Genomic DNA, 27,170 nt, shown 5'->3' on the forward strand with positions numbered 1-27,170 from the left:
AAAATTCAACTGATTGGACATGGTTTGGAAAGGCACACACCTGTCTATATAAGGTCCCACAGTTGACAGTGCATGTCAGAGCAAAAACCAAGCCATGAGGTCAAGGGAATTGTCCATAGAGCTCCGTGACAGGATTGTGTCGAGGCACAGATATGGGGAAGGGTACCAAAAAATGTCTTCAGCATTGAAGGTCCCCAAGAACACAGTGGCCTCCATCATTCTTAAATTGAAGAAGTTTGTAAGCACCAAGATTCTTCCTAGAGCTGGCCGCCCGGCCAAACTGAGCAATCGGGGGAGAAGGGCCTTGGTCAGGGGGGTGACTAAGAAACCCGACGGTCACTCTTGCAGAGCTCCAGAGTTCCTCTGTGGAGATGGGAGAACCTTCTAGAAGGACAACCATCTCTGCAGCACTCCATCAGGCCTTTATGGTAGAGTGGCCAGACGGAAGCCACTCCTCTGTAAAAGGCACATGACAGCCCGCTTGGAGTTTGCCAAAAGGCACCTAAAGGACTCTCAGACCATGAGAAACAAGATTCTCTGGTCTGATGAAACCAAGTTTGAACTCTTTGGCCTGAATGCCAATCGTCACATCTGGAGGAATCCTGGCACCATCCCTACGGTGAAGCATGGTGGTGGCAGCATCATGCTATGGGGATGTTTTTCAGTGGCAGGGACTGGGAGACTAGTCAGGATCGAGGGGAAATATTAACGGAGCAAAGTATAGAGAGATCCTTGATGAAAACCTGCTCCAGAGCGCTCAGGAAGGTTCACCTTCCAACAGGACAACAACCCTAAGCACACAGCCAAGACAACGCAGGAGTGGCTTCGGGACAAGTCTCTGAATGCCCTTGAGTGGCCCAGCCAGAGCCCGGACTTGAACCCGATCGAACATCTCTGGAGAGACATGAAAATAGCTGTGCAGTGACGCTCCCCATCCAACCTGACAGAGCTTGAGAGGATCTGCAGAGAAGAATGGGAGAAACTCCCCAAATACAGGCGTGCCAAGCTTGTAGCGTCATACCCAAGAAGATTCAAGGCTGTAATCGCTGCCAAAGGTGCTTCAACAAAGTACTGTGTAAAAGGGTCTGAATACTTATGTAAATGTGTATTTTAAGTGGTATATTGAGTGAGGGAAAATAACAATTTAATCCATTTTAGAATAAGGCTGTAATGTAACAAAATGTGGAAAAAGTCAAGGGGTCTGAATACTTTCCGAATGCACTGTATATCTCGCTTGGGATAATGTTGGATAAGTAAAGTGTATGAGATGGATGGGGAAGTGACATTAGGGAACGTTGAGGAATAGACCCCATTTAGAGGTCTGAGAAAGAACACAAGGAGCCCTTCATGTACTTCAGTTACATTTCCCAACCACTTTAGTGCAATAGGGAGGTGCTAGAGTGCTGCCTGGCACCAAGCATAATTGCAGATTCACAAACACACCACACGTCGTCCTTTTCCCTGTCAGCTTCTACCCCTCCTGGAGGCGTAGGCCCTCTCTCTTCTATCTCTTCTCTCTCCTCTCTTCTCTTTCTCTTCTCTTTCTTCTCTCTTCTCTCCTCTCTCTTCTCTCTCTTCTCTCTCCTTTCTCTTCTCTCTCTTCTCAGTCTTCTCTCTTCTGCTTTTTTTCCCTCCCAAGGCTTCTCTTTGTGACGTTTCCAAGGACAGGGTCACGTGTTATCTTGGGTAAACACTTCCTCTAGCAGAGAGTTAGAAGTTCAAGTCACCTGTCCAGTTCCTGGTGCAGATGAATGGCAGGAGAGGAAGGAAGCCACTTTAGACTGTGTCAGGGATGGACGGCTTTGATCCCGGAGTGCTGCAGGTCCCTAAACTACTCGTCATATATTTGGTTCCCCCACTGCAGAAAGCAGCAGTAGGAGGCACCCCTCCCCCAATGAGACTCCCCCCGCCCTACCGGCCACCTGGTCAGCTGACAGAGGAGCGGGACGAGGAGCTGGAGGAGGCCAAAGGTTAGTCTCTACTCTATTGACCAATCGGAAACTGCGTTGTTGGGTACATCCGCCTCTCTTCACTCATCTCATTCACGTCTCATAAGCATGTTGAAATGCTGTTGATTTGTGGTGGATCTTCTCATTTATGACTCAGTGAAAACACTTGAGTGTCTCCTGTACCTTCAGTTGGCTCAACATCTCAACTTTTGGGTGAACTATCCCTTTCAATTAAAGTCAGCCTACTGTCCCTGACTGGCTCTGAGCTCTACTCTATCGCCCTGGTCCCATCAGCCTGGATTCCTGCAAGTGAAGAATGGTGCAACGGAGCATATCAGTTGGATTCTAGGCTAGAGTTCCGCCACCCAAACAATGTCAGTGCTTTGAGTCCCTGGTGTACAAGCACTCCACAAACCCAATCTATATTTAAGTAATAAGAGGGGGTATGGCCAATATACCACGGCTAAGGGCTGTTCTTAGGCACGACGCAACACAGCGCTTGAACCACCCGGTATATCATTATTATTTTGTCATTCCACCATAGAATGCCCTCTACCAAAATCGATTTCCCAACATCCAAGAAGGTCAGTGAAGCTGGAACTCTTTAAAGTGGGTCCAGTAGGGAATAGGGGTGAGCTCATTGCTGTGTTTACTTTCCAACTCTTCACCTCCGCTAAGACTAGCGTCTGTCTGTCCGTCCAGTGGGCCCGTGGGTTTTCCTCTTTCCTACACACCCCACACACACTCACACTGCATGCACAAATACCACACACACACCATCCATAAAATATTTTCCTTCTGACAACTTAAGTGGGGTCTGATGAGGTCACCGTTGGACTTACCTCTGACACAATCAATGCTACTTAAACTCAGTCAATTTAAGAGCAGCGGTCAAAATTGAATTGTTAGGAATGACTGGTAGATTATAAGACTTTCTTCAAGCTTTGTTACTTTGCCCGACACACACACACACTTTTTTATTTAGCCTTGATAGGCAGTCGTTTGAATGTGATGGGTGAATTTTCGGCTGTTTAAGTTCTTTGAACGTTAGATCGAGCTTTGAAATGGAATTGATAGTGAAGACATGCGACGAAGGAGCGGAATATAAATGTTGATGATGCTTTTGGCTCACGTGTGTTAGTGTGGAAGCTTATGTGAACAACCGTTTCCTCTCATGTGTGTGTGTGTGTGTGCGTGCTCATGTGTTTGCAAGCTTGCGTGTGTGTGTGACTATGGTCATTGGGGACTTTCTGGATACACGTGTGTGTAGATGTGTGTGTGCTTGTTCGTGTACGTGCATTACGTGTCTTACCCGTGCATTACGTGTCTAACCCGTGCATTACGTGTCTTACCCGTGCATTACGTGTCTTACCTGTGCATTACGTGTCTAACCCGTGCATTACGTGTCTAACCCGTGCATTACGTGTCTAACCCGTGCATTACGTGTCTAACCCGTGCATTACGTGTCTAACCCGTGCATTAAGTGTCTAACCCGTGCATTACGTGTCTAACCCGTGCATTAAGTGTCTAACCCGTGCATTAAGTGTCTAACCCGTGCATTAAGTGTCTAACCCGTGCATTAAGTGTCTAACCCGTGCATTAAGTGTCTAACCCGTGCATTAAGTGTATTACCTGTGCATTAAGTGTCTAACCTGTGCATTACGTGTCTAAACCGTGCATTACGTGTCTTACCCGTGCATTAAGTGTCTAACCCGTGCATTAAGTGTCTAACCCGTGCATTAAGTGTCTAACCCGTGCATTAAGTGTCTAACCCGTGCATTAAGTGTCTAACCCGTGCATTAAGTGTCTAACCCGTGCATTAAGTGTCTTACCCGTGCATTAAGTGTCTTACCCGTGCATTAAGTGTCTAACCTGTGCATTATGTGTCTAACCTGTGCATTACGTGTCCTACCCGTGCATTACGTGTCTAACCCGTGCATGTCCCTGTCTAGCCAGTCTGAATCAATCACTCCATTCTGACTGATAGGATCTCATGCATTAGCAGTGGCTGTCTGTGTCCCAAATGGTACCCTATTCCCTACATAGTGCACTACTTTTGACCAGAGCCTGGTCAAAAGTAGTGCACTATATAGGGAATAGAGTGCGACTTGGGTTGCTGCCTTGTATTAGCAGTGGAGCTGACTGACTTAAATCCCCCTCCCTCCTTTACCTCCCCAGTCATCCACTTCTCTTCTGTTCAATCAGATGGCTAAACACTGATCCGAGATCAGGACCACAGGCGGTCAGTAGAAAGGCCTCGCTTGGGGGGGAACTACCACAGCATGCTGATTCCAGACCTGGGTTCAAATACTATTCGCAGTCTTTCCAATACTTTGAGTGTTTGCTCTAGCCTGTTTTTTTTTGTTTTTTTTGTGACTGTGATATTGGTCCATTAAGCCAGACAAGCTCAATCGAGCACAGATAAAGCCATTTGAAATTATTTTTAATAGTATCTGAACCCTGGTTTGCCTGATGGGAAGTCATTGTGGAAATGAAGACTTACAGAAAATCCTGCACTAAGACAGGAGGCTGTTTGCCCATATTTAGGCTACTGTATGTGGAGGGGTTCTGAATGAGGCCTGTGATGGGACGTAATCCCAAGCTATACACAGAGACGTGTCCCTATGGGCTACGAGGCAGCACTCTACAGCCAGTGTAGTCAAATCTAGCTCAATCAGAGAGAGTCCACTCACCTGGGTCATATTCATTAGGACACACCGTAGCAAAACGTTTTAAAACCAAAATAGTGTTTCTGATTGGACAAGTCATGGTAGTCCCTTCCTGTTTCACTCCGTTTTCTTCCGTTTGGTGCCTAATGAATACACCCCTGGTGTCCCAGGTCTCAATCAGTCCCTGATCAAATCAAATCAAATCAAATTTTATTGGTCACATGCGCCGAATACAACAGGTGCAGACATTACAGTGAAATGCTTACTTACAGCCCTTAACCAACAGTGCATTTATTTTAAACAAAAAAGTAAGAGGGCTCAGATCTGATTTAACCCTCATATCCCTGATCTACCTTCATATTTATTAACTGTATATTGAGTACTGTGTTCTCCAGGTTCACCTGTGGTTGTTGACAGTGTGCATCCCAAATGGCACCCTATCGCCTATAGTCAACTATTTTTGCCCAGGACCCATAGGGCTTTGGTCTAAAGTAGTACATTACATGGGGAATAGTAGTACATTATATAGGAAATAGTAGTACATTATATAGGGAATAGGGGTGCATTATATAGGGAATAGTAGTGCATTATATAGGGAATAGGAGTGCATTATATAGGGAATAGGAGTGCATTATATAGGGAATAGTAGTACATTACATGGGGAATAGGAGTGCATTACATGGGGAATAGTAGTACATTATATAGGGAATAGTAGTACATTATATAGGGAATAGTAGTTCATTACATGGGGAATAGGAGTGCATTATATAGGGAATAGTAGTTCATTATATAGGGAATAGTAGTACATTACATGGGGAATAGTAGTACATTATATAGGGAATAGTAGTGCATTATATAGGGAATAGGAGTGCATTATATAGGGAATAGGAGTGCATTATATAGGGAATTAGTAGTACATTATATAGGGAATAGTAGTACATTACATGGGGAATAGTAGTGCATTATATAGGGAATAGTAGTGCATTATATAGGGAATAGTAGTGCATTATATAGGGAATAGTAGTGCATTATATAGGGAATTAGTAGTACATTATATAGGGAATAGTAGTACATTATATAGGGAATAGTAGTACATTACATGGGGAATAGTAGTGCATTATATAGGGAATAGTAGTGCATTATATAGGGAATAGTAGTGCATTATATAGGGAATAGTAGTGCATTATATAGGGAATAGTAGTGCATTATATAGGGAATAGTAGTGCATTATATAGGGAATTAGTAGTACATTATATAGGGAATAGTAGTACATTACATGGGGAATAGTAGTACATTATATAGGGAATAGTAGTGCATTATATAGGGAATAGGAGTGCATTATATAGGGAATAGTAGTACATTATATAGGGAATAGTAGTACATTATATAGGGAATAGTAGTGCATTATATAGGGAATAGTAGTGCATTATATAGGGAATAGTAGTACATTACATGGGGAATAGTAGTACATTACATGGGGAATAGTAGTACATTATATAGGGAATAGTAGTGCATTATATAGGGAATAGGAGTGCATTATATAGGGAATAGTAGTACATTATATAGGGAATAGTAGTACATTATATAGGGAATAGTAGTGCATTATATAGGGAATAGGAGTGCATTATATAGGGAATAGTAGTGCATTATATAGTGAATAGGAGTGCATTATATAGGGAATAGTAGTACATTACATGGGGAATAGTAGTACATTATATAGGGAATAGGGGTGCATTATATAGGGAATAGTAGTGCATTATATAGGGAATAGGAGTGCATTATATAGGGAATAGTAGTGCATTATATAGGGAATAGTAGTACATTACATGGGGAATAGGAGTGCATTATATAGGGAATAGTAGTACATTACATGGGGAATAGTAGTACATTATATAGGGAATAGTAGTGCATTATATAGGGAATAGGAGTGCATTATATAGGGAATAGGAGTGCATTATATAAGGAATTAGTAGTACATTATATAGGGAATAGTAGTACATTACATGGGGAATAGTAGTGCATTATATAGGGAATAGTAGTGCATTATATAGGGAATAGTAGTGCATTATATAGGGAATAGTAGTGCATTATATAGGGAATTAGTAGTACATTATATAGGGAATAGTAGTACATTACATGGGGAATAGTAGTACATTATATAGGGAATAGTAGTGCATTATATAGGGAATAGGAGTGCATTATATAGGGAATAGTAGTACATTATATAGGGAATAGTAGTACATTATATAGGGAATAGTAGTGCATTATATAGGGAATTAGTAGTACATTATATAGGGAATAGTAGTGCATTATATAGGGAATAGTAGTACATTACATGGGGAATAGTAGTACATTACATGGGGAATAGTAGTACATTATATAGGGAATAGTAGTGCATTATATAGGGAATAGGAGTGCATTATATATTTATTTTATTTTTATTTTATTTCACCTTTATTTAACCAGGTAAGCCAGTTGAGAACAGGTTCTCATTTACAACTGCGACCTGGCCAAGATAAAGCAAAGTAGTGCAATAAAAAACAACACAGAGTTACATATGGGGTAAAAAAAACATAAAGTCAGAAATACAACAGAAAATATATATACAGTGTGTGCAAATGTAGCAAGTTATGGAGGTAAGGCAATAAATAGGCTATAGTGCAGAATAATTACAATAGTATTAACACTGGAATGCTAGATGTGCAAGAGATGATGTGCAAATAGAGATACTGGGGTGCAAAAGAGCAAAATAAATAACAATATAGGGATGAGGTAGTTGGGTGGGCTAATTTCAGATGGGCTGTGTACAGGTGCAGTGATCGGTAAGGTGCTCTGACAACTGATGCTTAAAGTTATTGAGGGAGATAAGAGTCTCCAGCTTCAGAGATTTTTGCAATTCGTTCCAGTCATTGGCAGCAGAGAACTGGAAGGAATGGCGGCCAAAGGAGGTGTTGGCTTTGGGAATGACCAGTGAGATATACCTGCTGGAGCGCAGACTACGGGTGGGTGCTGCTATGGTGACCAATGAGCTAAGATAAGGCGGGGATTTGCCTAGCAGTGATTTATAGATGGCCTGGAGCCAGTGGGTTTGACGACGAACATGTAGTGAGGACCAGCCAACAAGAGCGTACAGGTCACAGTGGTGGGTAGTGTATGGGGCTTTGGAGACAAAACGGATGGCACTGTGATAGACTACATCCAATTTGCTGAGTAGAGTGTTGGAGGCTATTTTGTAAATGACATCGCCGAAGTCAAGGATCGGTAGGATAGTCAGTTTTACGAGGGCATGTTTGGCAGCATGAGTGAAGGAGGCTTTGTTGCGAAATAGGAAGCCGATTCTAGATTTAACTTTGGATTGGAGATTCTTTATGTGAGTCTGGAAGTTGAGTTTACAGTCTAACCAGACACCTAGATATTTGTAGTTGTCCACATACTCTAGGTCAGACCCGTTGAGAGTGGTGATTCTAGTCGGGTGGGCGGGTGCTAGCAGCGTTCGATTGAAAAGCATGCATTTAGTTTTACTAGTGTTTAAGAGCAGTTGAAGGCTACTGAAGGATTGTTGTATGGCATTGAAGCTCGTTTGGAGGTTTGTTAACACAGTGTCCAATGAAGGGCCAGATGTATACAAAATGGTGTCGTCTGCATAGAGGTGGATCTGAGAGTCACCAGCAGCAAGAGCGACATCATTGATATACACGGAGAAAAGTGTCGGCCCAAGAATTGAACCCTGTGGCACCCCCATAGAGACTGCCATAGGTCCAGACAACAGGCCCTCCGATTTGACACACTGAACTCTATCTGAGAAGTAGTTGGTGAACCAGGCGAGGCAGTCATTTGAGAAACCAAGGCTATTTAGTCTGCCAATAAGAATGCGGTGGTTGACAGAGTCGAAAGCCTTGGCCAGGTCGATGAAGACGGCTGCACAGTACTGTCTATTATCAATCGTGGTTATAATATCGTTTAGGACCTTGAGCGTGGCTGAAGTGCATATAGGGAATAGTAGTACATTATATAGGGAATAGTAGTACATTATATAGGGAATAGTAGTGCATTATATAGGGAATAGGAGTGCATTATATAGGGAATAGTAGTACATTACATGGGGAATAGTAGTACATTATATAGGGAATAGTAGTACATTATATAGGGAATAGTAGTGCATTATATAGGGAATAGGAGTACATTATATAGGGAATAGTAGTACATTACATGGGGAATAGTAGTACATTATATAGGGAATAGGGGTGCATTATATAGGGAATAGTAGTGCATTATATAGGGAATAGTAGTGCATTATATAGGGAATAGTAGTACATTACATGGGGAATAGGAGTGCATTATATAGGGAATAGTAGTACATTACATGGGGAATAGTAGTACATTATATAGGGAATAGTAGTGCATTATATAGGGAATAGGAGTGCATTATATAGGGAATAGGAGTGCATTATATAGGGAATAGGAGTGCATTATATAGGGAATTAGTAGTACATTATATAGGGAATAGTAGTACATTACATGGGGAATAGTAGTGCATTATATAGGGAATAGTAGTGCATTATATAGGGAATAGTAGTGCATTATATAGGGAATAGTAGTGCATTATATAGGGAATAGTAGTGCATTATATAGGGAATAGTAGTGCATTATATAGGGAATTAGTAGTACATTATATAGGGAATAGTAGTACATTACATGGGGAATAGTAGTACATTATATAGGGAATAGTAGTGCATTATATAGGGAATAGGAGTGCATTATATAGGGAATAGTAGTACATTATAAATCAAATCAAATCAAATCAAATCAAATTTTATTGGTCACATGCGCCGAATACAACAGGTGCAGACATTACAGTGAAATGCTTACTTACAGCCCTTAACCAACAGTGCATTTATTTTAAACAAAAAAAGTAAGAATAAAACAACAACAAAAAAGTGTTGAGAAAAAAAGAGCAGAAGTAAAATAAAGTGACATAAAGTGACAGTAGGGAGGCTATATATACAGTAAAATAAAGTGACAGTAGGGAGGCTATACAGGTAAAAGTCAGTAAATTAGAATATTTTGAAAAACTTGATTTATTTCAGTAATTGCATTCAAAAGGTGTAACTTGTACATTATATTTATTCATTGCACACAGACTGATGCATTCAAATGTTTATTTCATTTAATTTTGATGATTTGAAGTGGCAACAAATGAAAATCCAAAATTCCGTGTGTCACAAAATTAGAATATTGTGTAAGGGTTACATTTTGAAGACACCTGGTGCCACAAAATAATCAGCTGATTAACTCAAAACACCTGCAAAGGGCTTTAAATGGTCTCTCAGTCCAGTTCTGAAGCCTACACAAACATGGGGAAGACTTCAGATTTGACAGCTGTCCAAAAGGCGACCATCGACACATTGCACAAGGAGGGAAAGACACAAAAGGTTATTGCAGAAGAGGCTGGCTGTTCTCAGAGCTCTGTGTCCAAACACATTAATAGAGAGGCAAAGGGAAGGAAAAACTGTGGTCAGAAAAAGTGTACAAGCGATAGGGATCACCGCGCCCTAGTCAAGATTGTGAAAAAAAACCCATTCAAAAATGTGGGGGAGATTCACAAGGAGTGGACAGCTGCTGGAGTCAGGGCTTCAAGATCCACCACCAAGAGACGCTTGAAAGACATGGGTTTCAACTGCCGCATACCTCGTGTCAAGCCACTGTTGACCAAGAAACAGCGCGAAAAGCGTCTCACCTGGGCTAAGGAAAAAAAGAGCTGGACTGCTGCTGAGTGGTCTAAAGTCATGTTTTCTGACGAAAGCAAATTTTGCATTTCCTTTGGAAATCGAGGTCCCAGAGTCTGGAGGAAGACAGGAGAGGCACAGGATCCACGTTGCCTGAAGTCTAGTGTAAAGTTTCCACCATCAGTGATGGTTTGGGGTGCCATGTCATCTGCTGGTGTCGGTCCACTCTGTTTCCTGAGATCAAGGGTCAACGCAGCCGTCTACCAGCAAGTTTTAGAGCACTTCATGCTTCCTGCTGCTGACCTGCTCTATGGAGATGGAGATTTCAGGTTCCAACAGGACTTGGCGCCTGCACACAGCGCAAAATCTACCCGTGCCTGGTTTACGGACCATGGTATTTCTGTTCTAAATTGGCCAGCCAACTCCCCTGACCTTAGCCCCATAGAAAATCTGTGGGGTATTGTGAAAAGGAAGATGCAGAATGCCAGACCCAACAACGCAGAAGAGTTGAAGGCCACTATCAGAGCAACCTGGGCTCTCATAACACCTGAGCAGTGCCAGAAACTCATCGACTCCATGCCACGCCGCATTAATGCAGTAATTGAGGCAAAAGGAGCTCCAACCAAGTATTGAGTATTGTACATGCTCATATTTTTCATTTTCATACTTTTCAGTTGGCCAACATTTCTAAAAAATCCCTTTTTTGTATTAGCCTTAAGTAATATTCTAATTTTGTGACACACGGAATTTTGGATTTTCATTTGTTGCCACTTCAAATCATCAAAATTAAATGAAATAAACATTTGAATGCATCAGTCTGTGTGCAATGAATAAATATAATGTACAAGTTACACCTTTTGAATGCAATTACTGAAATAAATCAAGTTTTTCAAAATATTCTAATTTACTGACTTTTACCTGTATATACAGGGGGGTACCGTTGCATAGTCAATGTGCGGGGGCACCGGCTAGTTGAGGTAGTTGAGGTAATATGTACATGTGGGTAGAGTTAAAGTGACTATGCATAAATACTTAACAGAGTAGCAGCAGCGTAAAAAGGATGGGGTGGGGGGGCAGTGCAAATAGTCCGGGTAGCCATGATTAGCTGTTCAGGAGTCTTATGGCTTGGGGGTAGAAGCTGTTGAGAAGTCTTTTGGACCTAGACTTGGCACTCCGGTACCGCTTGCCGTGCGGTAGCAGAGAGAACAGTCTATGACTAGGGTGGCTGGAGTCTTTGACAATTTTGAGGGCCTTCCTCTGACACCGCCTGGTATAGAGGTCCTGGATGGCAGGGAGCTTTGCCCCAGTGATGTACTGGGCCGTACGCACTACCCTCTGTAGTGCCTTGCGGTCAGAGGCCAAGCAGTTGCCATACCAGGCGGTGATGCAACCAGTCAGGATGCTCTCGATGGTGCAGCTGTAGAATTTTTTGAGGATCTGAGGACCCATGCCAAATCTTTTTAGTCTCCTGAGGGGGAATAGGCTTTGTCGTGCCCTCTTCACGACTGTCTTGGTGTGTTTGGACCATGATAGTTCGTTGGTGATGTGGACACCAAGGAACTTGAAGCTCTCAACCTGTTCCACTACAGCCCCGTCGATGAGAATGGGGGCGTGCTCAGTCCTCTTTTTTTTCCTGTAGTCCACAATCATCTCCTTTGTCTTGGTCACGTTGAGGGAGAGGTTGTTGTCCTGGCACCACACGGCCAGATCTCTGACCTCCTCCCTATAGGCTGTCTCATCGTTGTCGGTGATCAGGCCTACCACTGTTGTGTCGTCGGCAAACTTAATGATGGTGTTGGAGTCGTGCCTGGCCATGCAGTCATGGGTGAACAGAGAGTACAGGAGGGGACTGAGCACGCACCCCTGAGGGGCCCCCGTGTTGAGGATCAGTGTGGCAGATGTGTTGTTACCTACCCTTACCACCTGGGGGCGGCCCGTCAGGAAGTCCAGGATCCAGTTGCAGAGGGAGGTGTTTAGTCCCAGGATCCTTAGCTTAGTGATGAGCTTAGAGGGCAATATGGTGTTGAATGCTGAGCTGTAGTCAATGAATAGCATTCTCACGTAGGTGTTCCTCTTGTCCAGGTGGGAAAGGGCAGTGTGGAGTGCGATAGAGATTGCATCATCTGTGGATCTGTTGGGGCGTTATGCAAATTGGAGTGGGTCTAGGGTTTCTGGGATTATGCTGTTGATGTGAGCCATGACCAGTCTTTCAAAGCACTTCATGGCTACAGACGTCAGTGCTACGGGTCGGTAGTCATTTAGGCAGGTTATCTTAGAGTTCTTGGGCACGGGGACTATGGTGGTCTGCTTGAAACATGTTGGTATTACAGACTCAGTCAGGGACATGTTGAAAATGTCAGTGAAGACACTTGCCAGTTGGTCAGCACATGCTCGGAGTACACGTCCTGGTAATCCGTCTGGCCCTGCGGCCTTGTGAATGTTGACCTGCTTAAAAGTCTTACTCACATCGGCTACGGAGAGCGTGATCACATAGTCGTCCGGAACAGCTGGTGCTCTCGTGCATGCTTCAGTGTTGCTTGCCTCGAAGCGAGCATAGAAGTGGTTTAGCTCGTCTGGTAGGCTTGTGTCACTGGGCAGCTCGCGGCTGTGCTTCCCTTTGTAGTCTGTAATAGTTTTCAAGCCCTGCCACATCCGACGAGCGTCAGAGCCAGTGTAGTATGATTCAATCTTAGACCTGTATTGACTCTTTGCCTGTTTGATGGTTCGTCGGAGGTCATAGCGGGATTTCTTATAAGCGTCCGGGTTAGAGTCCCGTTCCTTGAAAGCGGCAGCTCTACCCTTTAGCTCAGTGCGGATGTTTCCTGTAATCCATGGCTTCTGGTTGGGGTATGTACGTATGGTCACTGTGGGGACGACATCATCGATGCACTTATTGATGAAGCCAGTGACTGATGTGGTGTACTCCTCAATGCTGTCTGAAGAATCCCGGAACATGTTCCAGTCTGTGCTAGCAAAACAGTCCTGTAGCTTAGCATCTGCGTCATCTGACCACTTTTTTATTAACCGAACCACTGGTGCTTCCTGCTTCAGTTTTTGCTTATAAGCAGGAATCAGGAGGATAGAGTTATGGTCAGATTTGCCAAATGGAGGGCGAGGGAGAGCTTTGTATGCGTCTCTGTGTGTGGAGTAAAGGTGGTCTAGAGTTTTTTCCCCTCTGGTTGCACATTTAACATGCTGGTAGAAATTAGGTAGAACGGATTTAAGTTTCCCTGCATTAAAGTCCCCGGCTACTAGGAGCGCTGCATCTGGATGAGCGTTTTCCTGTTGATTAATGGCCTTGTACAACTCATTCAGTGCAATCTTAATGCCAGCATTGGTTTGTGGTGGTAAATAGACAGCTATGAAAAATATAGATGAAAACTCTCTTGGTAAATAGTGTGGTCTACAGCTTATCATAAGATACTCTACCTCAGGCGAGCAAAACCTCGAGACTTCCTTAGTATTTGATTTTGTGCACCAGCTGTTGTTTACAAATATACACAGACCGCCGCCCCTTGTCTTACCAGAGTCAGACGTTCTGTCCTGCCGATGTAGTGTATAGCCTGCTAGCTGAATGTTGTCATTGTTGTCGTTCAGCCACGACTCCGTGAAACATAAGATATTACAGTTTTTAATGTCCCGTTGGTAGGATAACCGTAATCTTAAATCGTCAATTTTATTCTCAAAAGATTGAACGTTGGCTAATAGGATTGATGGGAGAGGCAGTTTACTCGCTCGCCGTCGGATCCTTACAAGGCACCCGGATCTGCGTCCACGATATCTCCGTCTCTTCCTCACGCGAATGACGGGGATCTGGGCCTTGTTGGGTGTCTGTAGAATATCCTTCGCGAACGCCTCGTTGAAGAAAAAGTCTTCGCCCAATGCGAGGTGAGTAATCGCTGTCCTGATATCCAGAAGCTCTCTTTGGTTATAAGAGACGATGGCAGAAACATTATGTACAAAATAAATTACAAATAACGCGGAAAAACACACATAATAGTACAATTGGTTAGAGGGCTGTAAAACGGCAGCCATCTTCTTCCGGCGCTGTGCATTATATAGGGAATAGTAGTACATTATATAGGGAATAGTAGTACATTACATGGGGAATAGTAGTACATTACATGGGGAATAGTAGTACATTATATAGGGAATAGTAGTGCATTATATAGGGAATAGTAGTGCATTATATAGGGAATAGGAGTGCATTATATAGGGAATAGTAGTACATTATATAGGGAATAGTAGTACATTATATAGGGAATAGTAGTGCATTATATAGGGAATAGGAGTGCATTATATAGGGAATAGTAGTACATTACATGGGGAATAGTAGTACATTATATAGGGAATAATAGTACATTATATAGGGAATAGTAGTGCATTATATAGGGAATAGGAGTGCATTATATAGGGAATAGTAGTACATTACATGGGGAATAGTAGTACATTATATAGGGAATAGTAGTGCATTATATAGGGAATAGGAGTGCATTATATAGGGAATAGTAGTGCATTATATACATTTACATCATTTAGCAGACACTCTTATCCAGAGCGACTTACAAATTGGTGCATTCAACTTATGATAGCCAGTGGGACAACCACCTTTTTTTTTTATGGGGGGTGGGGGAAGAAGGATTACTTTATACTATTCCAGGTATTCCTTAAAGAGGGTAGGGTTTCAAGTGTCTCCGGAAGGTGGTCAGTGACTCCGTTGTCCTGGCGTCGTGGGGGAGCATGTTCCACCATTGGGGTGCCAGAGCAGCGAATAGCTTTGACTGGGCTGAGTGGGAACTGTGCTTCCGTAGAAGTAGGGGAGCTAGCAGGCCAGAGGTGGATGAACGTAGTGCCCTCGTTTGGGTGTAGGGTCTGATCAGAGCCTGAAGGTAAGGAGGTGCCGTTCCCCTCACAGCTCCGTAGGCAAGCACCATGGTCTTGTAGTAGATGCGAGCCTCAACTGGAAGCCAGTCGAGTGTGCGGAGGAGCGGGGTGACATGAGAGAACTTGGGAAGGTTGAACACCAGACGGGCTGCAGCGTTCTGGATAGGTTGAAGGGGTTTAATGGCACAGGCAGGGAGCCCAGCCAACAGCGAGTTGCAGTAATCCAGACGGGAGATGACAAGTGCCTGGATTAGGACCTGTGCCGCTTCCTGTGTAAGGTAGGGTCGTACTCTGCGAATGTTGTAGAGCATGAACCTGCAGGATCGGGTCACCGCTTTGATATTAGCGGAGAATGACAGGGTATTGTCCAGGGTCACCCCAAGGTTCTTTGCACTCTGGGAGGAGGACACAATGGAGTTGTCAACCGTGATGGCGAGATCATGGAGCGGGCAGTCCTTCCCCGGGAGGAAGAGCAGGGAATAGTAGTACATTACATGGGGAATATTAGTACATTATATAGGGATTAGGAGTGCATTATATAGGGAATAGTAGTACATTATATAGGGAATAGTAGTGCATTATATAGGGATTAGGAGTGCATTATATAGGGAATAGTAGTACATTATATAGGGAATAGTAGTGCATTATATAGGGAATAGTAGTACATTATATAGGGAATAGTAGTGCATTATATAGGGAATAGTAGTGCATTATATAGGGATTAGGAGTGCATTATATAGGGAATAGTAGTGCATTACATAGGGAATAGTAGTGCATTATATAAGGAATAGGAGTGCATTACATGGGGAATAGGAGTGCATTACATGGGGAATAGTAGTACATTACATGGGGAATAGTAGTACATTACATAGGGAATAGTAGTGCATTACATAGGGAATAGTAGTGCATTATATGGGGAATAGTTGTCATGAATTTGGTCAGCTGTAATTTGGTAATACTAGACGTTTTGAAATCACTAGTCAAACTACGATCAGATCATTGCTATCAGGCAGGCACTTTGAATAGACCTATGCATCTTTTTAAAAGCCCCCCATTAAAGCCCTAATATTGTTGTTAAATTGTCGTACACATTGTTCTACCAAATGGGAGAGACCCAATAACCACACAAAACATCCCCAATCCATTCTCCCTTGCGATGAACGTCCCTGAGTTATAGGCTCTGGGCTGGCAAAGGCTTTTGGCCTGAAGACTGAAGTGGTTGTCGCTGTTGTCTGTGTCTGTGTTGATATACACACGTGTGTGTGTGTGTGTGTGTGTGTGTGTGTGTGTGTGTGTGCTGAATCGATGTGTGCAGCGTTGCAGTGAATGAATGCCACCATCTGGCCAAAGGGGTGAGAGGGACCGATGATAGGAGGAGGACAGCGGAGGACGAGAAGAGAAAGCGTGTGTGAGAGAGAGAGGGACCCAGTGGAGCAGGTATTTATCCCAGTCAGTCAGACCCTGGCACCATGTCTGCTAGCTGGATGAGTAATGGAGGAGCCAGTGTAGTACAGTGTGAGGCGTCACTACAGATCCGGGTTCGATCTCGGGCTGTGTCGCCGCGACCGGGAGACCCATGAGGCGAAGCACAATTCAAAAAGTAAACTATTAGGCCACTCGGGAGGAATCATAGGCTGCCATCTCAGTTTTCTTACTTGTCACTGGGAAAACAATTGTCTACTGGCTACTGTACAAAAAGACACCTAGCATGGTCTTGGCTAGCCTACTGTAGACATACAGTATCAATCTCTTTTGAAAAGCAGTCGGTTTTAAAGAGGCAATGTCCTATTTTGAGATTAATTTTTTTTATCTTAAAGTTACAGGCCTACTTTAGAAACAAAAATGTATGAAATGAATGCAATTCTAACAAATAGAGTAATGTCTTACATTGCTTAATTACATCATACAGCTTTTTAATACATCATTAATTAATAACCAAAGTAGCCTATCACTACCTGAATATAGAGAGAGAGCATGCACCCCAATACATTTACAAACTGTCAGTGAGAAAAAAAGTTGAACCCTGATTTAAATCTATCCAAATCACTGCAAGAACACAATGGCATGCTAATTTAAAAGATGGCTAGTCATTATTAGCCCGTTTCTGAATGAATGAAGGTACAATACGGGAAACAGGATACTGGTCAGGTCAGTGGTGCGACCAAATCATATGCTGGTGCCATCAACTGAAAGAGTTGGTATCACCAGTGTCACTAGTGGATAAAGTGCATCTAGAGCCCTACACACACACTCCTGTCCCTTCAGTCTGGTGTGTGTGTGTGTGTGTGTGTGTGTGTGTGTGTGTGTGTGTGTGTGTACTCTGCTTTTCTAACAGCAGAGTCCAACAAGACTGACTGAGTGCTTATCCATGTAGCTCCCTGTCTGTCTTTGCTGTGTGTGCATGCACGTTCCTGAGTGCTGTAATGTGCTGATTTGGTACAAGGGGGATTTGCAGGTAAGATTAAGCGCATGTCTGTGTCTGAGCGTCTGTGTGTGTGCGCGCGTAAGGGTTTCCATTAGCCGGTAATTGCCAGCTTTTGGCCAAAAATGAATAAAAGAAAAGCAGATAAATAAAAATTGTTGCTGGCGAAATTGACGGAAAAAAACAACGGTAGGCAGGCTATCAGCGCGTCACCCACCACTTTACAATGTGAGCTGGAGGCAGTATGCATTTTGAAAACATAATTAATTGTTTGAAACCAGATTTTTTTACTTCATATTATGAGGCATGTCTTAGCTTGCTTGAAAATCCGACTGTAGAAAGGTTGAGGCAATTCTTCCGGTGAGTTTAAAGTTTGGGGAAGCATACAATTTATCCTACCATTTCTACCGATCTGCGTGTCAAATATGATTTTCATATGTGCATTTTCGTGGAACAGTTTAATTTCAATAATACGTTTTAATTTCTCAAAATCATTGTCACGTGGTTAATCATAAAAATTAATAAAAATGATACAAACATCAAAGTTATAATTAAACTAATGCGAGAGCACCAGCCTCTGCCAAATGTGCACATTGATACACCGTGATCATTGGCGGCTAAATAGCATAAATGAGCGCATGGAACTCCGAGATGGCCAATGCAGCCGTTGGCCTATGACCTCCATTGTCAACTAATTAAAATACATAAAACCGGCAAATAAAAACAGTAGAAAATATACTGATGAAAATTCTGGTTATTTCAATAGCATTCGTCACTCCACTCAGCCTGTCTGCCTCTCTTTCCATCTGTCTTGACATGAGCTATAGCGAGCGCACTTGCTACATTTTATCAACTAGCCTGTTCCGGGCCCCTCAGAGTTTCCCTCGCCAGTGAGCTTGGGACAGACAACAGTGTTTACGCAAGCGAAAGGTATTTTATAACGTTGCCACTGGATATGTGGGATCATCAGGTTATGATATTTTGCTCTTTCACACCGAGGCTTGGTGATTATCGAGGCCGAGAGATTGTTGGAACGATTTTTCAAATAGGCCTATAGTGAAGAACTATTAGGCAGTCATTCGCAATGGATGTAAAACACACAGACTTCGTTGACTTACTGTGTGAGGTGAAGAAAAAATGATGGAGAAGCTCAGCATATTAGTGGTGGACGTGGTGACTAAGACAATCAGAAATCAAACATCACCAAATGAGTACTTTCCTAGATTTGCGCGCAGCAGGCCAGAGCAGTTTACCGATCACTGCACCTGTACACAGCCCATCTGTAATTAACATCTGTAACTGTTATTTATTTTGCTAATTTGCACCCCAGTATCTCTATTTGCACATCTTCTTCTGCACATCTATCACTCCAGTGTTAATACTACATTGTAATTATTTTGCACTATGGCCTATTTATTGCCTTACCTCCATAACTTACTACATTTGCACACACTGTATATATATTTTCTATTGTGTTATTGACTGTATGTTTTGTTTTATCCCATTTGTAACTCTGTTGTTTTTATCGCACTGCTTTGCTTCATCTTGGCCAGTTCGCAGTTGTAAATGAGAACTTGTTCTCAACTGGCTTACCTGGTTAAATAAAGGTTAAATAAAAAAAATAAAAAGGCTACTTCGATGTGTGCTCAGGCGCGTGCGCTCCCTCAACATTAACAAGACAGAGAAACCAGACACATGCTCATTGCGCACATGGAGCACTCCAAACAAAAGACAATGAAGAAATGGACAACTCGTAAATTATGGTTATGCTAGGCCTTTTGCAACGCGCGCTGCCTATGAAAGACTTCCTCATATGCCATATTTCAACTTTCTTTCGTTGTCAGGAAGCCAAAAGCACAATCCTAGTCATATTAGCAGCCCATTCTAGTTGCATCTTTAAATTTACCGTTTCTAAGTTTCTAAGGGAGATTTTCATCTCTGTCATATACTGCTGGCATCAGGTGCACTGTTTAGAAAGGTATATTCCCATTTTCCCCCGAATTGCATATTGGCAAATGTTTGAAAATTACATTTTATTGGCTGCTTCATTACAGGAGTTGCATGTTTTGTTAAAATGAATTACCATAATCTAAATGTGATTTCTGTCATTCTGAGCATTGTGGGTGGACGCCCTAATGGGTTACATATGTGACCAGTACATTTCTCAAATGACTGGTAAATGTACATTTTCCAGGTCATGTCCTCCAGCGCCACATTTTCCAAATGGAAACCCTGTTGTGTGTGTGTGAGCGTGTGTGTGTTTGTGGTACCTGTTTAGTTGCACACTGTGTGTTATGCAGCATCACTCTGCCAGTCCTAGTGGGGTTCTGGCTCGGGGCTACTACAGAATACACTACACCAGACTCACTCTGAGCTCTGACTGAAATTCTAGTCATGTTTCTGCTCATTGGCATGTGTCTGTGACTGTCTATTCATCATAACACCCTTAGGATTGGCCCTTTTAATGAACATTACCTAGCATATGATGCAGGGCTCCAGACTAAAATGTTCCCCTGGTGGCACTGGTGCCACTAACCTTCTCAGTTGTTGGCACCAGCCCATGATTTGGTGGGCAGCGTCACACCATAGAATACATTTGAGTCATCATCTTATCTCACAATGCTTTATTAAGAAGTGTAATAGACTGCTGAGAGTCAAATATAACAAAAATAGCTTAATTGTCATCCCAAAATGCATTACAATCGCAGGATTAGGTTGCATATCAAAATATTTTGAATCATGCATTCCTGCTAGGACATGATGTAACAACGTATTTATAGAATACCATCTCAAACTAGGGCTCCAGAATTTTCTGATTTTTTTGTTTAATAGATATGAATTTGCCTTCATCTTTATGTGCACTAATATAATATGTAGACGTATTTCAATTAGTGCTAATTCACCACCTGATTTTAAGTGGAAACTCAAAACACATTAGCTAGATCGCTAACTCTAAATATAACACCTACTGCTAGTAGCAATACATTAATCTAACAGTAAATGTAATGTCCTAAAAATACGTTCCAATAAAGCCTAGTGATGGCTGAGGCACAGTTTGGCGGGCTCCGTATTTCAAAGCCATATCAGATATCTTGAGTGTGCTTTGAGCTCAATAATGGTCGTTGAGAAATAAATTATACCTACAGAAAGCTGAGACTCTCCTCTCTTTTAATATGGACACCTAGTTGCTTCCAAAGTTGTTGTTTTTCCGCAATTGCATTTTGAAATGTTATACAATCGATGGGCACACGAGGGGGAGAGAGATTTTGAGAGGCTCGCTCATTACAGCAGCCGGCCCCAGTGAAACAGGCAGGCACTGCGGCAGGGCAGACACTTTTATTAACTGAATCATGAGGATAATGCACTTTGCTGTTTAACAAATTATATTTTTTATCAGACCCAGAAATAGGACATTTTGATTGTGGTGACCAGGTAGAATGTGCAGCTCGCACCAGTGCAACCAATTAAACATTTAACATGCACAGCCTAGTTAAATGGTAGCAACATGCGAATAAATAGTTGCAGTCTGGAGCCCTGTGATGACTAGAATGTTTTATAAGATTGATTGATATGATATGTGATTAATAGTGGTATTAACTCCCTGTCCATATTTAATGTGAGCTGTGTGATTGATAATTGTGGTGGAGAGACTGGTGGCAGAAGGAGACGTATGGATTTCTCTCTAATTACACTGTCCACACTGTGTGTGTGTGTGTGTGTGTGCGTACATGCTTGCATTTGTATGCCTGTGTGTGTGTGTGTGTGTGTCTGCGTGTGCATGTACACCACTCAGCGACTCAGTGTGTTGTGTTCCTGGACAGCTTGTTATTGACTGTGTGTGTGTGTGTTGAGGACTGAAGTGGGTCGACAGCCAGCTACACCGCAATCCGTGTCACAATGACTGGCACTTAGTCACATCCCAGTTTCTATTTCTGGCTGTCAGTCTGGCTGTCCGTCTGGCTGAGAGTCTGTATATCTGAGAGTCTGGCTGGCTGGCTGAGAGTCTGGCTGGCTGTCTGAGAGTCTGGCTGGCTGAGAGTCTGGCTGTCCATCTGGCTGAGAGTCTGGCTGGCCGTCTGGCTGTCTGTCTGGCTGAGAGTCTGGCTGTCTGGCTGATAGTCTGGCTGTCTGGCTGAGAGTCTGTCTATCTGAAAGTCTAGCTGTCTGTCTGTCTGGCTGTCTGTCTAAGAGTCTGACTGTCTGTCTGTCTATCTCAGAGTCTGTCTGTCTAAGAGTCTGGCTGTCGGAGAGCCTGTTTGTCCTTCTGTCTGTCTGTCTGAGAGTGTCTATCTGAGTGTGTATGTCTAAGAGTCTGTCTGTATGTCTGAGAGTCTGTCTGTCTACATTGAATCTCTCACTGCAGAGGAGTGCCTTAAATGAACATTTGCTGCAGTCACAGCCCGGTCACACTTTATTTGGATAGTCTGGATAGTACATCTGTAGATGCTCTGCTTGCTGAGGTTACAACTGCTTGCTAAGGTTAGGGTTAGGTTTAGAATAATGGTTGAGGTTAGGGTTAGGATTAGTAGATAGTTGAAATGATACTGATAGTCTGTAGAGCATCTACAGATGGACTATCCAGATAAAGTGTTATCCACAGCCATTCTCAGTCTGTCCACTGCTGCAGTCCTGCTCTCACATAGTGCTTATGAACATAGTGTTGGTCTTTGGAGTGGGAAGAATGTTGGAGTACTCTAAACGATTGCATTTCACTCTGAGAGCGCTTGGTAAGGGCTACAGGACAGAGAAGGAAAAGTATTGCCATGAACATGATAACACATTGTCTGTGTCGCAAATGGCACCCTATTCCCTTCATAGTGTGCACTACTTTTATATAGGGCTGTGTTCAAAAGTAGTGCACTATATAGGGAATAGGGTGCCATTTGGGACAGGCTAACTGATTGTCATTCATTGAAGTCCTGATACCCGACAATATCTATGAGGTGTCCTCTGGTGTAATGGTTGACTTTGGGTTAAACTGTCCCTTTAGCTGGTTTGTGGTCTGGTATCCAGGAGGGTGGTGGGAGCTCAGCTTTGTGTGTGCGCGTGTGTGTGGTGTTGAATATGTGTGTGGTGGTGGGGTGAAGGGTCGGTCAATCAGTCAGTGTTGATAAGTGTGTTGTGGTGGTGGGGTGAAGGTTTAGTCAATCAGTTTGCCAAGCTCTGGGTAGGACTGATGATGTCTTAGAAGTAGCTTGCAGGACTAGCTTTTCAAAGAGAAGATGTGAGTGCTCTGTTGCTATTTTCAAAGTTGCTTATGTTCAAAATGTAACACAAACAAAATGTAGTCATAATTACAAAATTAGCCTAAATCACTATAATAGCCTAAGTCATCACTACCGGCGTTGACCGTTAAATAACCCAACAGACTACATTTACATTTAGCAGATGCTCTTATCCAGAGCGACTTACAGTAGTGAGTGCATACATTTTCATACTGGTCCCCCGTGGGAATCAAACCCACAACCCTGGCGTTGAAAGCGCCATGCTCTACCAACTGAGATACACGGGACAGCTACAGCTACCACTACCTCACAGTTCCACCAAGTCCATGATTTACAGAACAAAGTGAATGCAAGACATCTCATTTAAAAAGTGCTCCTTTGACTACCAAGGTGTTTTGGCGTAAAGCCTTCATTGTGCTGGCCCTGCCTTGACAGGCCAGACTAGAGCTTCAGGGCTATTTTCTCTGGCTGAATGTGTACATGTCTCTCTCTTGTTGTTTGTCCTGAGCTGTGATGCTCTGGGCCTCAGTCTTGTTTAGTTCAGCCTTAATTAACAACAAGTAGGCCTAGCGAGCAAGCAGGCAGTGGAGCAGCACAGTTCTCTCTCTCTGTCCCCCTCCACCTTTCTCTCTCTTTCTCTCTCTGTCCCCCTCTACCTTTTTCTCACTTTTTCTCTGTCTCTGTCCCCCTCCACCTTTCTCTCTCTGTCCCCCTCCACCTTTCTCTCTCTCTCCCCCTCCACCTTTCTCTCTCTCTTTCTCTCTCTCTGTCCCCCTCCACCTTTCTTTCTCTCTGTCTCTGTCCCCCTCCACCTTTCTCTCTCTCTTTCTCTCTCTCTGTCCCCCTCCACCTTTCTCTCTCGTTCTCTCTCTCTGTCCCCCTCCACCTTTCTCTCTCTCTTTCTCTCTCTCTGTCCCCCTCCACCTTTCTCTCTCTCTGTCCCCGTCCACCTTTCTCTCTCTCTCTGTCCCCCTCCACCTTTCTCTCTCTCTGTCCCCCTCCACCTTTCTTTCTCTCTTTCTCTCTCTCTGTCCCCTCCACCTTTCTCTCTCTCTCTGTCCCCTCCACCTTTCTCTCTCTCTGTCCCCCTCCACCTTTCTCTCTCTCTTTCTCTCTGTCTCGGTCTCTGTCTCTTTCGTCCCTCTTTCCGTCTCTCTCCTGCCTTTTAGTGTTTTCTCTATGTTCTTGTCCTCCTCCTTCCTGCCATCTCTCACCTTTTTATCACCACCTTGTTCCGCCTGTTGACTCATCCTCGTGCCCTTTCTGTTTGTTTTTCCTCTCCTCCTTCCCCTCTATCATCTACCAATTCTCTCCTGTTCTGTCTCTTTCTCTTACCCTTCGGTCTGTCACTTCTGGTCATCTTCCCCCCCCCCCCCCCCCCTTCTCTCTCTCTCTCTCTCTCTCTACCTTCCGCTCATCCGTCCCCCCTCTGTTCCTCGCTCCTTCCTCTGCGGGTTGATTTGTGGTTAGAGTGCTGTTTAATGGACCGTTCTGCAGCAGAGAGCTGAATATCATCATCTATCTGGCTGAGGCCGATAACTTGACAGCCCATCACCTCTCCTGTATACACTAGATATACAAAAGTATGTGGACACCCCTTCAAATTAGTGGATTCGGCTATTTCAGTCACGCCCGTTGCTGACAGGTGTATAAAATCGAGCACACAGCCATGTGATCTCCATAGATTCAGGCTAATGCTAATATTTAGCCCCATTATAATTAGCCTTGCTAAAGAAGTTAGCGCTTTTTGTAAGACAGGCTAATTATCAGACCTGTTATCATTAGGCTTGCTAAGAAAGTTAGCGCTGTTAGCCCTGTTATCATTACCTTGCTAAGGAAGTTAGCGTGCATCAGCAAAGGAAAATGCTTTAATCTGTGTTTCTCTCTTTGTCTTTGCAGGGGGGCGTGTTGGCTGACTGTTGTATCTGTTGCCTGGCAACTGAGGGTTGGCCAGGGATGCAACCTAACCAATATAACTACTGTACTAACATGTAAGAGTGGGGAAGGTGGCCATCTTGTCTTGTCACTGCACTGGGTTTTTTCCCCTCTTTTATAGCTTTTTACTCTAATATATAGTTTCCCAATCCATTCCTCAGGGACGTTCCCTCAGGTTATGCACCTTCTTGTTCCAGCCCAGCATTACACCTAATGTAACTAGCCTAATCAATGACTTGGTGATTAGTTGACTAGTTGAATCAGGTGTGTTATTGCTGATCTTGAACAAAAGGTTAAGAGTTAAACTTTCTCAGCGTTTCCGCTTTCCACTTAGCCCTCGCCACAGTGAAGTTCTTAGGGATACCTTGCAGTAGATTTCTGTCTGGTTTCGGTATTGGGCCTCTCTCTCTAAGCTTCAAGGGTTTTTTCCTCTAAATACTATTTTGCTGTATCAAACACCAGCTTTACTTTCACAGTGGCTTACTTTCATTTCAGTGCCATCTGGTCTTCTCTATGTTGCTTCCCCAGTGGTGAGATGTTTAGAAGCCTGTTTAAATAGCTGTTGTCAAAAATATTTTAAAGAGTGTACTTGTCGGCTTTATCTTTCGCAGTGCCTTACCTCGGCTCTTGTCAAGGTCTGCTTGGGCTGCAATGGCAGGCATGCCTCAATGGGAATCTAGGATCATTAGGGTCTCAATCACTCTGGCTTGTTCACACAGTTCCATTTAGAAAGGATTGACCTCTGCTAAGGTGAGATCCAACAATATTGACCTTGTGAACAAGTGCCTTTCCCCTCTCTCCTCTCCTCTCCTCCCTGAGGTTCCCTCCATTTGTTATGCCATGTTGCCACGGCAATCAATCACGATGACCTCTCTCTTGCAATTTTCCTGATGTCTATACTATACTGAACTAAAATATAAACGCAACATGCAACATTTTCAGTTAGACCCTAATCAATGGGTTTCACATGACTGGGAATACAGATATGCATCTGTTGGTCACAGATACCTTTTTTTTTTTTAAGTAGGGATGTGGATCAGACAACCAGTCAGTATCTGGTGTGACCACCATTTGCCTCATGGAGCGCGACACATCTCCTTCACATTGAGTTGATCAAGCTGTTGATTGTGGCCTGTGGAATGTTGTCCCACTCCTCTTCAATGGCTGTGCGAAGTTGCTGGATATTGGCGGGAACTGGAACACGCTGTCGTACACATTGATCCAGAGCATCCCAAACATGCTCAATGGGTGACGTCTGGTGTGTATATAGGCCATGGAAGAACTGGGACATTTTCAGCTTCCAGGAATTGTGAACAGATCCTTGAGACATGGGGCCGTGCATTATCATGCTGAAACATGAGGTGATGGCGGCGGAAGAATGGCATGACAATGGGCCTCAGGATCTCGTCACGGTATCGCTCCGATTTCAAATTGCCATTGATAAAATGCAATTGTGTTCGTTGTCCGTAGCTTATGCCTGTCCATACCATAACCGCACTGCCACCATGGCGCACTCTGTTCACAACGTCTACATCAGCAAATCACTCGCCCACACGACGCCATACACGTGGTCTGCAGTTGTGAGGCCGGTTGGACGTTCTGCCAAATTCTCTCAAATGACGTTGGAGGGGACTTATGGTAGAATTGAATGTTAATTTCTCTCTGGCAACAACTCTGGTGGATATTCCTGCAGTCAGCATGCCAATTGCACGCTCCCTCAAATGTTAAGACATCTGTGGCATTGAGTTGTGTAACAAAACTGCACATTTTAGAGTGGCCTTTTATTGTCCCCAGCATAAGGTGCACCTGTGTAATGATCATGCTGCTTCTTGATATGCCACACCTGTCAGATGGATGGATTATCTTGGTAAAGGAGAAATGATCTCTAACAGGGATGTAAACAAATTTGAGCAGAACATTTGAGAGAAATAAGCTTTTTGTGTATGGAACATTTCTTGGATATTTTATTTTATCTCAATAAAACATGGGACCAACACTTTACATGTTGCGTTCATATTTTTGATCAGTGTATTTTGTGCAATAAATCATACTTGTTACTAGATTTTTTTGTTTGTTCGTTTTTTTTCTATAATTTTGGCAATCTAAAGTGGTGTAATTAATTAAAAGTTTGTTTTATTTCAAGTACCAGCATGCCGGGTGAGTGGAGTTTGTACTTTTGGGACTGTTCAATTGGCTTTATATTAGCCTATTGCTTATTGTTTCTAAATCCAACATGGTGGGTTTGTTTTTACTTTTTCAAGAGATGAGTACCCTATTAAAACGTTTTGTCAAGGGTGGGAGCTGTTATTATAGATCTTACGCCACAATAAAAAGTATCCAAAGTGCCACTACACCAATTT

General features: G+C 43.2%; 1 protein-coding gene across 8 annotated transcripts in view; it reads left to right on the plus strand.

The window, feature by feature from the left end:
* The window catches only part of patj (PATJ crumbs cell polarity complex component), a 234,171-nt gene that overhangs the window by 102,840 nt on the left and 104,161 nt on the right, over positions 1 to 27,170 (plus strand). For all 8 annotated transcript variants that reach the window (XM_084172209.1, XM_084172214.1, XM_084172210.1 and 5 more), the window contains one exon: positions 1,865 to 1,970. In XM_084172209.1, coding sequence (XP_084028335.1) covers positions 1,865 to 1,970 — 106 coding nt within the window. The remainder of the gene's footprint in view (positions 1 to 1,864; positions 1,971 to 27,170) is intronic.

This window comes from Coregonus lavaretus (assembly GCF_964263955.1).
Source record: "Coregonus lavaretus genome assembly, chromosome: 11".
Classification (NCBI taxonomy): Eukaryota; Metazoa; Chordata; class Actinopteri; order Salmoniformes; family Salmonidae; genus Coregonus; species Coregonus lavaretus.